The 16,109-nt window shown below is 46.9% G+C and overlaps 1 protein-coding gene across 7 annotated transcripts in view; it reads left to right on the forward strand.

The window, feature by feature from the left end:
* Positions 1-16,109, forward strand: part of APBA1 (amyloid beta precursor protein binding family A member 1) — a 467,998-nt gene that overhangs the window by 392,260 nt on the left and 59,629 nt on the right. For 6 of the 7 annotated variants that reach the window (XM_060199719.1, XM_060199722.1, XM_060199723.1 and 3 more), the window contains exon 2: positions 4,946-6,208. In XM_060199719.1, coding sequence (XP_060055702.1) covers positions 5,018-6,208 — 1,191 coding nt within the window. In that variant the 5' untranslated portion in view covers positions 4,946-5,017. Of the gene's footprint in view, positions 1-3,792; positions 3,817-4,945; positions 6,209-16,109 lie in introns of those variants that run through there. The other variant, XM_060199721.1, reaches the window with a different exon arrangement.

Consider the following 16,109-nt stretch of genomic DNA (forward strand, 5'->3'; position numbering starts at 1 on the left):
TGTGTTTCTGCCCCTGTGTTTCTACCCCTTATGAGTCCTAGTGTGGACATGTCACTTGTCAAAGATGATCAGATGAGGGACCCTCTGAGGAGGGCAGGCAGCACATGCTCTGAAAGATTTGGGGTCTCTGTTTTGGAAAAAGCTAATAGCTCTATTTTAGGTATATTCCAAGAGCCCCATGACTTTACTAGTTTTTGTCTGAGCCTGACAGCTAATATGCAGGTGGACCCAGGTTATTGTCTGAGGAGATGGTATCATAGTTGAAAAAAGAACTAGAAAGCTGGATCAGGGAAGAGAGTAGTTCCCAAATATGGGAAAAGTATATAAATATTGTTAACTGTAAACCCCATCGATTTGATCTGGGGCCCATATTCAGCACAGGAGCCTATGTAACCTTGCATCCCTGTAGTTCTGAGCTCACAGCTAGGAACATTCCAGGTTGCACTAATTTCAAGACCCATCCTCCTCAAGTTTAGGTAGAGTATGTTGTCCAACCTCCCTTTGGAGAAGGGAACATTCCCTACCACTCTTGATCCACATTGATGGCAAGGTCCTATAGGGTCCACAAAGGGACCCATTATTTTTTTCCTGATGGAGATGACCAGTGACAATAAAGAAAGAGAGAGAGATCTGTTAGAGGTATAGGCCTAAAATGTCTTTGTGGGAACCCCAGCACTCCCTGACTAGGGCCCCAGGTGATGGGGTGGCCTGGTAGTGACTAAAGAGTCATCATTAAAGTATGCCAGTCTCTTGCCCTTATTCAGCTTTTGTAGTTCTTGCTTTGTCTGACAAGATTAGCTTTGGAATGACTGGGGGATGTGAAATAGGAGGTAGGTGAGGAGGGTCTCTAGGTCTAAGTAGAAACTATTTCATTAGGTACTTTAAGGTGTCTCTTTAGGTCTTTCTACTTGCTTATTTCATTTCTTGACTCACTGCAAACTGCTGTGCACTTTTCTTTAAGGTATATATTTCCCCCTAACTTATGGGTACAAGTATATATGCCCTATCTCATGGGCTCTGGTCTATATCTAGGTTTTGAGGTTTTGTTAAGAAGTGCACCACCCGGGGCTGGGTGGTGGCTCACCTGGTTGAGTGTACATGCTACAATGCCCAAGGACCCAGGTTTGAGCTCCTAGCTCCCACCTGCAGGGGGAAAACTTCACAAGTGGTGAAGTAGTGCTGCAGGTGTCTCTGTCTCTCTCCCTCTCTGTCACCCCTTCCCTCTCAATTTCTGGCTATCTCTATCCAACAAATAAATAAAGATAATGAAAAATTAAAAAAGAAAAAAGAAGTGCACCACCTGAAATGGAATTAAGAGTCCTATGAGCTAGGAAAGTTCTCACCACAGTAATGAAGCTGAAAGGTTGACATTCCACGCCTGACGTCTCTGGACACGGTCTGAAGTGAAACATGCCGAGGTGGTACTGGTTGTATTGCTTAAGCTGGGATCAGCAGGTGCAGTATCAGGTGTTATGAATTGAGAAAAGCATGCAGGAAAATGTGCCCCACTGTAGAGGTTCCAGGACTGGGAGATGTATGGGCTTTATAGAGAAAGGGGAAGATTTCTGCTGTCTTAGGGTTTAAGAATGCAATAGATAGTTATTGCTGTAACCAAATTATTTGGAAATTGGGTTAACTTTGAAAATCCCATTGTTAGCATTTGCTGTATCATACAAGACCTCACCATAATTTATGTCCTTTTATGCTATTTACATATAGCTGTTATCTTATAAAGTAACACCACCAGTTGTTTCTGTTCTCCCTTGTCTAAGCTTTTAGGAGATTTAATACTTCAAAGAACATGTCATTATTAGAAATGTATTAACAGTTTGAGCCCATTGTTAAAATTCAGTATTATTTCCAATTTGGAGTCTTTTTTAAAAAAAATTTATTCATTTTCCCTTTTGTTGCCCTTTTTTTTTTTTTTTACTATTGTTGTAGTTATTATTGTTGTTGTTACTGATGTAGTTGTTGGATAGGAAAGAAAGAAATGGAGAAAAGAGGGGAAGACAGAGAGGGGGAGAGAAAGATAGACACCTGCAGACCATGTTCAGCGGGGAAGCAATTACAGAAGCCAGACCTTCCACCTTCTGCAACCCACAACGACCCTGGGTCCATGCTCCCAGAGGGATAGAGAATGGGAAAGCTATCAGGGGAGGGGATGGGATATGGAAATTGGGTGGTGGGAATTGTGTAGAGTTGTACCTCTCCTACCCTATCGTTTTGTTAATTTATCCTTTCTTAAATAAAAAATAAATTAAAAAATTATTTATTCATTTTCCCTTTTGTTGCCCTTGTTTTTTTTTTAACTGTTGTTGTAGTTATTATTGTTGTTGTTACTGATGTAGTTGTTGGATAGGAAAGAAAGAAATGGAGAGAAGAGGGGAAGACAGAGAGAGGGAAAGATAGACACCTGCAGACCTGCTTCACTGCCTGTGAAGCGACTCCCCTGCAAGTGGAGAGCCAGGGGTTCGAACCAGGATCCTTACTCCAGTCCTTGTGCTTTGCTCCACGTGCGCTTAACCAGCTGCACTACCGCCCAGCTCTCCCAATTTGAAGTATTAAGTGCTTAGATTGAAGGAATATATACTCAGAGATATGGTCTATCCATCAAAAAGTTTGAGACATTCGATCCATTCTTCCCTTCTCATACTAATTAGTGATTTATGTGACTATAAGTTAATAGGAGTGTATATTAACACCATTACCACCACCAAAGGTCTCTGCCCCCCACCCCCCCAATGAAGCTGAACATCTGCCCTCACCCTCCACCCAGAGATTTTTACTTTGGTACCCTATTCCAAACTCAGATTCTGCTTTGAGTTTCTCTTGCTGTTTTTCTTTCTCAACTTCTGTTTATGAGTGGGGTCATCCCATACTCTTTGTCTTTCTGACTTATCTCACTAAACATAATTCCTTCTAGTTCTACCCAAGATGGGTCAGAGAAGGTGGGTTCATTATTCTTAATAGCAGAGTAGTTTCCTAATGTGTATATATACAACAGCTTTCTCAGCCACTCATCTGTTGTTGGGCACCTGGTTTGCTTCCAGGTTTTAGCTGTTATGAATTGTACTGCTATGAACATCAGTGTACATATATCTTTTTGTTTGGGTGTTATGCCAGCAGTTCTAATAGCCAGTCATTACAAGATGAGAACCCACTGGTAGTTGGTAGCCCTCTTCAGAGTGGCTGTTGATTTCTGTTGATCACAATAGCTTTGAAAACATTTCAAATTATTTTTCCCCTTAAAATTTATTTAAAGAACCATTACTAAAGTATCTAGGATCCTGGTTTCATTTAGAGATTTATCCCTTAGCAAATGGAAAATGTGCCAATTGGCCCATTCAATTAAAGTAGTATTCCTTGTTCATATGCCACAGAAATGGAACCTGAATAATACACATGGAAAAAGAAAAAAAATGCCTGCTCACGAGGATTTCAGTCTGAGGGGTGAGGAAGGGGGAAATACTCAATGGGCAATTAAACAAGTAAATGTGTAAACAGAAATTATGACATGAGCTATGTAAGAAAATGATCTATGTACATGCTATCGATATTGCTTCAATATTTATTTAGTTTAGTTTTTGACTCCAAGGTTATTGCTGGGGCTCAGTGCTTGCACTGGCAAACGCTAGAAGAAGAAGTGCTTGCACTAGGGATCCACTGCTCCTAGAGGCTATTTTTTCCCTTGTGTTGCCCTTGTTTATTGATGTTGTATAGGACAGAGAGAAATCAAGAGAGGAGGGGAAGACAGAGAGGAGGAGAGGATAGACACCTGCAGACCTGCTTCACCACTTATGAAGTGACCTCCTACAGGTTGGAAGCCGGAATTTGAACTGGAATTTTTATGCTGTTCCTTGCACCATAGCTTAACCCCCTGCGCTACCATCCGCCCACTGCCCCCCTCCCCTTTTTAACCAGATACTGCTTTGTTCTGGCTTACAGTGGTGCTGGGATTGAACCTGGGACCGTGGTTTTGGCTTTTTTTTTTTTTTTTGCATAACCATTATACTATCTCCCAACTTTCCCCCTATATAGTTCATATGTGAGTGAAACAACCTTCAGATTTGCTTCAGTTAGTTCCATTCATGATGCTGCAAATGGCAAGATTTTAGCTTTCCTTATAGCTCAGTAGTATTCCACTGTGTATGTATATATCACTTATTTTAAAAATATTTTGTTCGTTTTAATGAGCTGTAAAGACAAAAAGACCAGAACACTGCTCAGCTCTGGCTTATGGTGGTGCAGGAAACTGAACCTAGGACCTCAGCATCAGGCAGTGAAGTCTTTTTTTCCAGAGCCATTATATTGTCTCCCCAGCCACCACTGCCTCCTCCTCATCATCCAAAGCCCTGCTCAGCCCTGATGGTGCTGGGGATTGAACCTAGAACCATAGAGCTTCGGGCAGTAAAGTCTTTTGCAGAACCTTTATGATGTCTCCCATCCTTATCATTATTACTATTATTATTCCCAGAGCACTGAGCAGCTCTGGCTAATGGTGGGCCTCCAAAGTCTTTTTGCAAGCACCGCTATGTTGTCTCCCCAGCCTTAGTAGCAGTATTAACTTTACCCAGAGCACTGCACAGCTCTGGCTGATGATGAGGGTGGGGGATTGAACCTGGGGCTTCAGAGCCTCAAACATGAGTCTTTTGCAGAACCTTTATGCTATCTCCCCAGTCCCTAATGCTTTGTTTTAAATGCGGTAGAGCGAGCACGGCTCAGCTGTGGCTTATGACGGTGCTGGGGACTGAACCCGGGACCTCAGAGCCTCAGCATGAAGGTCTTTTGCAGAACCTCCTCTGCGACCATTTCTTCTTCATGGACCCAGATCTAAACGCCGTCGCCTGGGGCTGGTTTGGGTGATCTCGGCGCTGGGTTCCGGGGTACAGTGTCGCCCACCTGACAGCCCTTCCTTAACTCTCGTTTTGTGTTTTCCCCTTTGCAGCCCAGCGGAGCACAATGAGCGCGCACTGAGCCGGCGCAGCCCTTCTCGAGCCGCCCCCCACGCCCGCCCACCATGAACCCCTCGGAGGGGCCCGCGGAGGAGGCGGCGGCGGCCGGGGAGCTGAACGAGGCGGTGGAAGCCGACCTGGGGCGGCCCGCGAGCGACAGGGAGCCGCCGCGTCCGGGAGACCGACGCCCGCGGGCCCGCGCCCTCGAGGAGCCGCGCGCGCAGCCGGGGCCGCTGGAGGAGGAGGAGCGCGGGGAGAGCCTGGCGCGCTCGGCCAGCACGGAAAGCGGCTTCCACAACCACACGGACACGGCCGAGGGCGACGTGCTGGCCGCGGCCCGCGACGGCGACCGCGACGGCGACGGCGACGAGGCGGAGCGCGCGCAGGAGCCCGAGGACGAGAGCGCCTACGCCGTGCAGTTCCGGCCCGAAGCGGAGGAATATACGGAGCAGGCGGAGGCCGAGCACGCCGAGGCCACGCAGCGCCGCGCGCTGCCCAACCACCTGCACTTCCACTCGCTGGAGCACGAGGAGGCCATGAACGCGGCCTACTCGGGCTACGTCTACACGCACCGGCTCTTCCCGCGCGGCGGCGACGGGGACGACGAGCCCTACGCCGAGCCGTACGCCGACTACGGCGGCCTGCAGGAGCACGTGTACGAGGAGATCGGCGACGCGCCCGAGCTGGAGGCGCGCGCCGGGCTGCGGCTGTTCGAGCGCGACGAGGCGGCCGCCTACCGCCAGGAGGCGCTGGGCGCCCGGCTGCACCACTACGACGAGCGCTCGGACGGCGAGTCCGACAGCCCCGAGAAGGAGGCGGAGTTCGCGCCCTACCCGCGCATGGACAGCTACGAGCAGGAGGAGGACATCGACCAGATAGTGGCCGAGGTCAAGCAGAGCATGAGCTCGCACAGCCTGGACAAGGCGGCCGAGGACATGCCCGAGGCGGAGCAGGACCTGGAGCGCGCCCCCAGCCCCGGAGGGGACCCCGGCGGGGACGCGGGCAGCCCGGAGCCGCGGCGGGCTGCGGGCTCGGCGGGCGGGGACCCCGCGGCCCCGCGCTACAGCCAGGAGAAGCGGGACGCCATCTCGCTGGCCATCAAGGACATCAAGGAGGCCATCGAGGAGGTGAAAACCAGGACCGTGCGTTCGCCTTACACCCCCGACGAACCCAAAGAGCCCATCTGGGTCATGCGGCAGGACATCAGCCCCACTCGGGACTGCGACGACCCCAGGCTGCCTGATGCAGATGCGGATGTGAGTGCCCGGGGCGGGCGGGGCGGCGGGGCGGCGGGGCGGGACCTGGCCCTGCTTGCTGCGGGAAATGACTTTTAATTTTTGGTACATTTATTGGATTGACCTGAGCCCTGCTCAGCTCTGGATGGTGGTAGTGCAGGGGGTTTGAACTTGGGACCTGGGGGCCTCAGGCATGGAAGTTTCTTTGCAGAACCATGATGCTGATACCCCTGCCCTGGGAATCTTGCAAACGCTTTCCAATGTCGAAGTATCTTAAGAGATTCGAGGTGGTGGCGCTCTCCATTAAGCACACTTATCACCGTGCGCAAGGACCCGAGTTCGAGCCCCCATTACCCACCTGCAGAGGGGATGCTGCATGAGCGGCGAAGCAGGTCTGTGGGTATCTCTCTTTCTCTCCCTACGTTCCCTCTCCTCTCAATTTCTCTCTGTCCTGTTAGATAAAAAATGGGGGGGGGGGAAGGGAGGGGAAGTGACCGCCAGGAGCCTTGGATTTGTAGTAGCGGCACTGAGCTCCAGTGATAACTGTGGAAGCAGTAAGAGAGAGAAATTTGATAGTGTGGTGAGCTTGGAATCACAGTCTAATTCAGAATACATCTGCAAGGCTAACTCCCCCCCCCCACCTCGCTCTAAAGTTTTACTTTCTGCCCTCCTGCTTGTCCATTCTCTCGAGTGGCTTTTAAGCCATTTCATTTACTGTATAAGTGGCCTATGGGGACACCAAGAGCGCGTTCGCGGGAGCCTGGGAGGCAACTTGCACCTTCACGCACAGGGGGGAGGAGAGAGCTGCAGCTTGTGAGCCGGTCAGGTTCTTGGCAGAATCCATAAAAGACTGTGGTTCCCTGGCCACCTGCAATGCTTGCTTGTGTAGATATCAATTTCTGCACGTTCACACATGCCCAGCTTCTTATTCAGAAGGTCTGGGGTGTGGCCTGAAAGGTGTGCTTCTATGTAGTGTCAAATAGGGAAGAAGGCCTGGGGTGGAGCTTGACAGGAAAGGAGTATTGGAAATAGGAGGAAGGTGTTGTAATGGGCAAGCAGGACACACTCTTAATTATAGGATCTACAAGAATGTCGAGGAGATAGCATAAAGGTATGCAAGAAGATTTGCATGCCTGAGGCTCCACAAGTCCCAAGTTCAGTCCTCAGCATCACCTTTACCAGAGATAAACACTGAATAGTACTCTGGCTTAAAAAAAAAAGTTCTCAAGGATTAGGCAAACAGGTTTGGGGGATGTCTTTTTTCTGGGGAGCAATACACAAGAAAGAACACGTGTGAAGAAGTGAGAGGAAGGCATCCCGGAAGGTTTTGCAGAGAACTCTCTTCACCTGAAACCAACCTCCCAGCTGAAACTGGTGTTGAGTGGAAGGGTTGTGTGCTGATTGCCCAAGATCAGGCACCTGGGGAGGAGTTTAACTGGAGGTTAATAGGTTTTCCGTTTAACTCATTATTTGTGAGGCAAAGAATGGGAATGCGGAGCATCTGTGCCTGACTCCATTACTGGTAGGCTAGAGAGCTCCTAGGAGTCCTCCCAGGGGGTGTGAGGAAGGGAATCTTTGCGATAAGCTGGGTCTGGGAGGGGCCAGTGTTTTCTAGGATGACAGAGCTCAGGTGAAATTTAGCATTAACAAATTATCAGGTGGCGGTGGTACTGCTGGTCCCATGATACAATTTTGAAAACCACTATCTTTAAAGCAGCCCATTAAAGGTAGGTGTGTGTGTGTGTGTGTGTGTGTGTGTGTGTGTGTCGGCAGTGTTGGAAATTAACTTAAAAAGAGGTTTGGGGATTGGGGCTGCTTGCAGCGCGTAGAAGGAATCACAGCGGGGAGCTAGGAACTGGTTTAAACAATACACGGTTTATTAGGGTGAAACAGGTAAAAGGCAAAATAAGCACTTATCATCAAGGATTAAGCATACACTAGGTCTATAAAGTCGGAATATGGTTGTCAGATAGTTTGCCTGGGAGGGCCTACTTTGAGATGCAAGGGACCCTATAGTCTAGTCATAGGTACCTCACATGGGAGCCCTCTATCATTGGGGGGAAGCTTTTGTGCTGTGGAAAAAAGTCATCGTAAAGAAACGCAAACCAGGTATGAGAAAAAGTTTTTTTAAAAAGTCATATCTGAGGCTCCAAAGTCCCAGTTTCAATCCCCCACACCACCACCACCACCAACAACAACAACAAAAACAACAGCGCGTGCGTGCGCGCGCGCACACACACACACACACACACACACACACACACACCATGCCTCACTTGTGTATCTCAGTGTTTAATTTCTCACTGCTAGCGGTACAAGGGCATCCATTCTCAGACCACAAAAGACACTTCTGGTTTGAAACTGCATTGTGCTTCTAGTGAAGGGTGACAGCAGCCATCGCTGTCCCTGCTGACACTTGCCATGTTTGAAATATCTTAAGAGGTTCAATAATACGGCGAGCTTGGGTGGCACAGTCTATTCAGAATATCTCGAAGGCTAACCTTTGCCCCCACTACCTCGCTCTAAAGATTTTCTTTCTGCCTTCTCACTTGGCCATTCTCTTGAATAGTTATTAAGCAATTTCATTTAAAACATTGGAGCTTGGAACAAAAGAGGGGTCAAGAGGTTAAATTCAGTTTCATTTAATTCTGCATTTTACTGCCTGGAACTGTTTTCCAGTAAACCTCTTAGAGTGAGAAACCATTAGGGGAAGCTGTTTGGACGTTTTACTTATACACAAAGGGTCCTGCAGGTCAGAGAAGCTTCATTCACCTCTCTATTCAGTCATAACTAGCATTTGCTGCTAGTTGATTAAATCCCTCCCTAGCTAGGGGGCAGCACTGGACTAGCTCAGCTCTGCCCAGTGTCTCAGCTTTCTGGGCTCCACTTGGCAGACAGAAAAACAGCTGCCCCCAGCTGGAGTTCTCCCTGACCTCCTATCTCTGCATTCTCTCAGTAAGGAGAAATTACAACAAGCATTTTGCAATGAAATGGAAATATAGCAGTTCTTCTGAAATAAGCAGGTAAGAGGGTGGGTACATTCTTTGAGAAACTTAGAAAGCCCTCAGAGCACAAGCCCAAGAGTGTTTGGTGCACAGGCGACGACCCGAACTGCCCCTGCGGCTACAGACAGACTATGTCCCACATAGTCAACAACTGCCACCTCTCCAGATTCAAAGGAGGTCTCGAAACTTTACATCAGGCTCAACCTGACGCTGTTGACTGGCTACGGAAGAGGGGCAAACGCTAGAAGAAGAACAGGCTGTGCTTGTCTTTGTACCAGCTCCCAAAATGCTTGCCCTAACCACACTGTCCCAGCAACTTCACCATGAACCCACAGAACAGCCTGTGTCAGGCCATTCTTCTATTCTTCTGAACCAGGAGAATGATTTAATCCATTTGCATGATCTTTCATGGGGGTGGGGGAGGAAGCAAGCAGAATCTAGAATACTGACTGACACTTTAGAAACCCACAGTCAGAAATCCGGTTTGACACTAAGCCATTCAGTGAGTAGAGTTTACTAGGCTATGAAAAGTGACTGCAGGTAGTCGGGCAGTAGTGCAGCGGGTTAAGTGGCAAAGCGTAAGGGCTGGCCTAAGGATCCCAGTTCGAGCCCCTGGCTCCCTTCCTTCAGGGGGGTCGCTTCACAGCCAGTGAAGCAGATTTGCAGGTGTCTATCTTACTCTCCCCCTCTCTGTCTTCCCCTCCTCTCTCCATTTCTCTCTGTCCTAACGACATCAATAACAACAATAATAATTACAACAACAATATAAAACACGGGCAACAAAAAGGAAAATAAATATTTAAAAAATTAAAAAAAAGAAAAGCTACTGCAAAGCAAAACTAGAAACTGGTGCTTAAAAATCTTCCACCACTCACTTCTAAGTCATTTGGACTTGTGAGTTGTGTTTTTTGCTATCATACCTTATTTATAGGAAAGACCTGCATTTGCTACCCACTTTGATGGCATACGGGGGGTAGAAGTATATACATTTCCTTGATTTGCACCTCAGCATCAAAAAATAAAGGGAAAAGAAAGAAAAAGAAAATAATCACTGACTTCTCATTCTGTGTGTGTGTGTGTACTTTCTATAAAGAACAAAATCGTGTTCCAAAAGCAGTGTGGTCTGAAGTTTTTCTAGGAGGCACTTGTTAAAAATACAATCCTTTCCTTTCCAAATCAGATTACTGAAGGTGAAGTTCACTGGGTTTTTGTTTGGGAAGGAGGGCAGGTTGCTTTATTTCATTTTGTAAACTATGACTCCTGTGTCTGTAAAGATCAAGTGTCATCCGGGTAGTTTCCCCATTTATGAGACTTAATAAATTTTTGTTCTGGGTTGTTTTTTTTTTTTAATTTTCAGTAAAGATGTAGGTTTTTGTTTTTTCTCCTCACTTGGGCTTCACTGCTTCAGGGTAACTTTTTCAGAGAGAGAGAGAGAGAAGGAAAGACAGTAGCACACTGAAGCTTCCCCAGTGTACTGGGGGCTAGGCTCGAGCCCGGACCACATGTATAACAAAGCATGCACACTATCCAGGTCAGCTATATGCCAGCCCTCACATACAGAGGGCTGTTTTTTATACTCACCCCTCTTTATCATGTTATTCGGTTACAATACAGTTGTTTAGATACGGGTATGAATTCTCATTTGCCCATGATAGGTGTCTGCAAAACACTCTTCACCCCCCAACTTGTATCCTTTTCCCCCATCATGCACCAGGACCCCAAAGCCCCCCCAGTCCCTTCCCTGCCCCCCTTTCTCCATTCAGAGTCTTTTGCTTTAGTGCAATACATGTCACCCAAACCAAGTTTTACTTTGCATTTCCCTTTTCTGTCCTTGTTTTTTTTCTTTTTTAACTTATTTATTTTGGATAGAGACAGAATTGACAGGGAAGGAAGAGGTAGAGAGGGAAAGAGAGAGATACCTGCAGCCCTGTTTCATTGCTCATGAAGCATCCCCCCACCCGCACTTATGGGGACCAGGGGCTTGAACCAGGGTCCTTGCACATGGTAATCTGTGTGCTCTCCCTGGTGTGCCACCACCCAGCCCATCTCTCTCCTTGTTTCTTTCTCCTCCTCCTCCTCCTCCTCCTCCTCCTCTTCTTGTTCTTTTTATAATATGAAGTATTGACAAGACCATAGAATAAGAGGAGTACAATTCACACAGTTCCCACCATCAGAACTCCACATCCCATCCCCTCCCCTGATAGCTTTCCTAGTCTTTATCCCTCTGGGATTATAGACCCAGGGTCATTATGGGGTGCAGAAGGTGGAAGGTCTGGATTCTGTAATTGCTTCCTTGCTGAACATGGGAATTGTCAGGTTGATCCATACTCCCAGCCTATCTCTCTCTTTCTAGTGGGGCAGGGATCTGGGGAGGTGGGGCTCCAGGACACATTGGTGGGGCCGTCTGCTTAAGGAACTCAGGTTGGCATTACGATAGCGTCTGGAACCTGATGCCTGAAAAAGAGTTAAGATATAAAGCAGAACAAATTGTTGACTAATCATGAACCCAAAGGCAAGAATATTGCAGATGAAGATTTGGGGTCTTTGTTTTGGAAAAAGCTAGTAGGTCTATTTTAAGTATATTCCGAGGGGCCCATTGACTCTACTAGTTTTTGCCTGAACTTGACATCTAACATGTAGGTGACCTAAGTTATTGTCTGTGGGATTGGTGTCCTACTTGGAAAAAGGACTAGAAAGCTAAATCAGGAGAGAGAGTAGCTCCCAAATATGGAAAAAGTGTATAAATATTGTTAACTGTAAATCCCATCGATTTGATCTGGAGCCCATATTCCATACAGGAGCCTATGTAACCTCTGCATCTTTGTAGCTGTCTTTGTTTTTTAAGTTTACTTATAGTAAGATCATCCAGTATTCATCCTCTCTTTTTAGCTTATGACTGGGCAGTTCCTCTTCTGGGGATATATCCAAAGGAAGAAACTATCCTCTTCTGGGGAGTTCTGTGTACACTAATGTTCATATCAGCACGGTTTGTAATAACTCAGGTACAGTTGTTCTTCTGTGGCTGCAGTTGGTAAGCCTAGAGAAGCAGCTTTGAAATTCTTACTAGAGAGGCAGTGTGATCTCAGAACCACACAAACTGCAGTGAGACAGAGGAAGCTAAAAAATCCTGTATTGCTCCTTGCTGGAGATAATCGCTGATAGCTAAAGCAGCTTCTAATACCACATTCCATTCCCTCAGCATGTCTTCTTAGCATTTTTTCCCCCTTCACTTGGAGCAAGCTGGCATCTGTTGGCTGGTGAAATAGGCAGATTGAAGGTGCCATTGCTCATTAGCAAGGACTTAATGGAACACATGCAAGAAGCTTGGAAAAAATACTTAAGTGTTTTGCATCTGAGCAGGAGTTTCTCTTTGTAAGATACCTGCTTGAAATCTACCTTCCAGCTCCCTTCCTGGAGAAACTGTTAGTGAGAGAGGCCAGCCTGCTCACATCTGCAGGCAGCACAGTCACTCAAACAGGGAAGAGCCGAGGTGAGGCAGAGGGCTCCGGCTGCTTAAGAGTAGTGTGCTGGGCTGCTCGAAATGGTGGTTCTCTCTGCTCTTTTCTCAAACTACACTGAAATAACGGTTGGGGGGAGGGGGGAGATGTGAGGCCATAAGCATCAGCAGACACTGAAAATAGCAGCAGCTGAGAACAACACAATCCAAGAGCTCAAGGGCAGTCACTGGCTGTGCACCCAGTCTAGTTTCCAGTTCAGCATGCAGATGGGGATGGGGCGGGATGGTGTGGTTAGTGGCTCACCTAGTAGAGCACACATGTTACCATGCACAGAGACCCAGGTTCAAGCCCCAGGTCTCCACTTGCAGGAGAGAAATGCTTTTTTTAAAAAAAATTATTTCTTTATTGGGGGAATTGATGTTTTACATTTGACAGTAAATACAATTGTTTGTACATGCATAACATTTCTCAATTTTCCACATAACAATACAACCTCCACTAGGTCCTCTGTCATCCTTTTTGGACCTGACTAGGAGAGAAGCTTTATGAGCGCTAAAGTAGTGCTGCAGGTGTCTCTCTATTTCCCTCTTTATCTTCCCCTTCCCTCTCAAATTCTCTGTCTCTAGATGTAAAAAAGAAAGTGTGCAGGAGAAAGGAAAGATGCTTCCAGGTGTTTGGGGGGAGTTATTTGGGGGGCAGGAAATTAACCTCACAGGTATCCCTTTCTCAGGAAGCTATTAGAAGATGCCTTCCCCCACCCCCATTGGGAATGTACTTCAAGAAAGAAAGTGCAAGATGCAGAAAATGGAGGGAAGAGAGAAGGGACTCTCCTGCGTGTGGGAAAGGTGACTGAGGCATGATAGCTGGGCTGAAGGTCCAGGTAACAATCAATTCGAGCTGGCAAAATAGTTCACCTCGATAGTGCTCTGCTTATATGTGTACGACCCCGGTTCAAGTCTGGCTCCTACTGCATTGAAGGGAGCTTTAGTGCTATGGTCTCAGAGTCAATTCCCTCTCCCCCCCCCCCCCCGCCCCCGTGCCACCCCACTGCATCTGTCTAAAACATATCAGTCCAAGGCAGACTGGAACTGGAGGTTTTCTAGAGTAGTAGTTTTCCAGAAAGGATGGATGTGATTTTTTTTTTATCTTTTTGTACTCAGAAGAATTCTAAATTGCTTTAGGAGAGGCAGGCATGAATTATTGATCTGTACACAGAAAGCCAGGAAAATGGAAAAACAATTCAGTTATGTACCTCACAGAACAATTGTTGTGCAAGCAAGACAGCAATTATTTGTGTCTTGACAGGGAGGATCATGTGTAATGTTTCAGAATGCAGATGTGTAATTAATGCTCATCAAACTTGTCATGTGTTTAGAATAATAGAAGGTGAAGTATGGAGAGGTAAACCCCAGTCACTTATAGTAGAAGCCAATTACAAATCTACGTGAAGAGCTAAGTGGTGGTGCACCTGGTTGAGCATACATCTTACCATGCACAAGGACCCAGTTTCAAGCCCTGGGTCCCCACCTATAGTGGGAAAGCTTCACAAGCAGTGAAGCAATGCTGCAAGTGTCTCTTTCTCTCTTCTCTGTCTACCCGTTCCCTCTCAGTTTCTCTCTATATCTAATAAATAAGGGGCTATGTGGTAGCTCACCTAGCTGAGCCCATGTTACAATGTGCAAGGACCCCATATCAAGCCCCCAGTTCCCACCTGCAGGAGGAAAGCTTCACAAGTGGTGAAGCAGTTCTGCAGAAGTCTCTCTGTCTCTCTCTCTCTCTCTCTCCCCCTTCCTCTCAATTTCTGGCTGTCTATCCAATAAATAAAGATAATAAAAAATAATACTTTTTAAAAATCCACGCTTCCTCAGATCCCTGCCCCACTAGGGAAAGAGAGAGACAGGCCGGGAGTATGGATCGACCTGTCAATGCTTTTGTTCAGCGGGGAAGCAATTACAGAAGCCAGACCTTCCACCTTCTATACCCCATAATGATCCTGGGTTCACACTCCCAGAGGAATAAAGAATAGAAAAGCTGTCAAGGGAAGGGATGGGATATGGAGCTCTGATGGTGGGAATTGTGCCCTCTTATCCTATGGTCTTGTCAGTGTTTCCATTTTATAAATAAATAAATTTTTTAAAAATAATAAATAAAAAATTCATGTGAGGCTGTATCCACATGTTCTTTATGCATTTGGAAGTCAGTATCAGGAGAAGGTGCTAAAAGATTTGGGACTGGCACCTGGGAGCCATGACGTGGGGAAGAGAACCGAGGGCCTTACTATAAGTCACAGGGTGTCATCTGACTCTTTTTTGGACTAGCCAGGGTCTTACACATGTACGATTTCATCACTCTTGGCTCACTTTATCATCAGAGACAGGCAGGCAGGCAAGCAGGCAAACCTGGGCACTCATATGACAAGGCAGGCCCCCTCCCCACTGAGCTCTTATCATTTGACTTCCAAAACTACTCATGTTATTTATCACCTTTGATGAAAAATATAAAGGAGGTGGATTCATTATTCAGAAATCATACACTATGAGGGGGCCACCTTGTCATTACTATGTATTTTCTGGAAGTAAAGACTAACACTTCTGGATTAACTGCACAGTTTAACACGTCTGTGTAGCTGCATAGCTTACTGGATACCATCGCTTGCTCAGGTATGTGTGTTCCACAGTAAGATAAATGTTGGACAGTCTTTGTTTTCATGCATGTTTCAAGAAGACCCACTTCTGTTTGGTGCACAATATGAACAGGTGCGCAAAGTCAAAAGAAGGTCAAGGTGAGGCCTGGCTCCTCAAGGTGGGGAGCCCTAATTGGCAATGGAATTTGCACCTCAACAGTGAGAAATCTGAACTGATGAGGAGCTTTGGTTGGCTAATGGGCCTGCAGGAAGGATAGTGGCAAGAATGCCACTAACCATAGTGGGAATGGTCCTTGCGAGGTGAAGCGTGGATGCATCGATTCTCCTCGGTTTGTAGACTCAGGTTAATGATTTTGACTTTAAAAATGAAATGTTTTCAGGATGTCTTCCTCTCCCAGGAACCATGTAATGGCCTATTCTGCCACTTATGGCCAGCAATAAATTGTCATATCCCTGCCACAATGGAATGACAGTCTGTGTAACAGAACTTAATTGTCAGTAACCAAAGATTGAGCCATTTTTCCATGATCCGTGAAGGACTGATGTGATCCAGGTACATCCTCCCTCGCCCTCCCCACCAGGGTTATCTTTGCGGCTCTGTGCCTGCACGACAAATCCACTGCTCCCAGCAACCTTTTTCTTTTCTCTCCTTAATAGGACAGAGAAATTGAAAGGAGAGGGAGAGAGAAAGAAAAACACCTGCACTGCTTCACCGCTTCACTGCTTGTGAAGCTCCCCCCCCCCACTGAGGGGGACTTGGGACTTGAACTCTGGTCGTTGCACATAGTAACTGGGTGAGCTGCCCCCTCCCAACC

Source organism: Erinaceus europaeus, chromosome 10, assembly GCF_950295315.1.
Source record: "Erinaceus europaeus chromosome 10, mEriEur2.1, whole genome shotgun sequence".
In the NCBI taxonomy this organism is placed as follows: Eukaryota; Metazoa; Chordata; class Mammalia; order Eulipotyphla; family Erinaceidae; genus Erinaceus; species Erinaceus europaeus.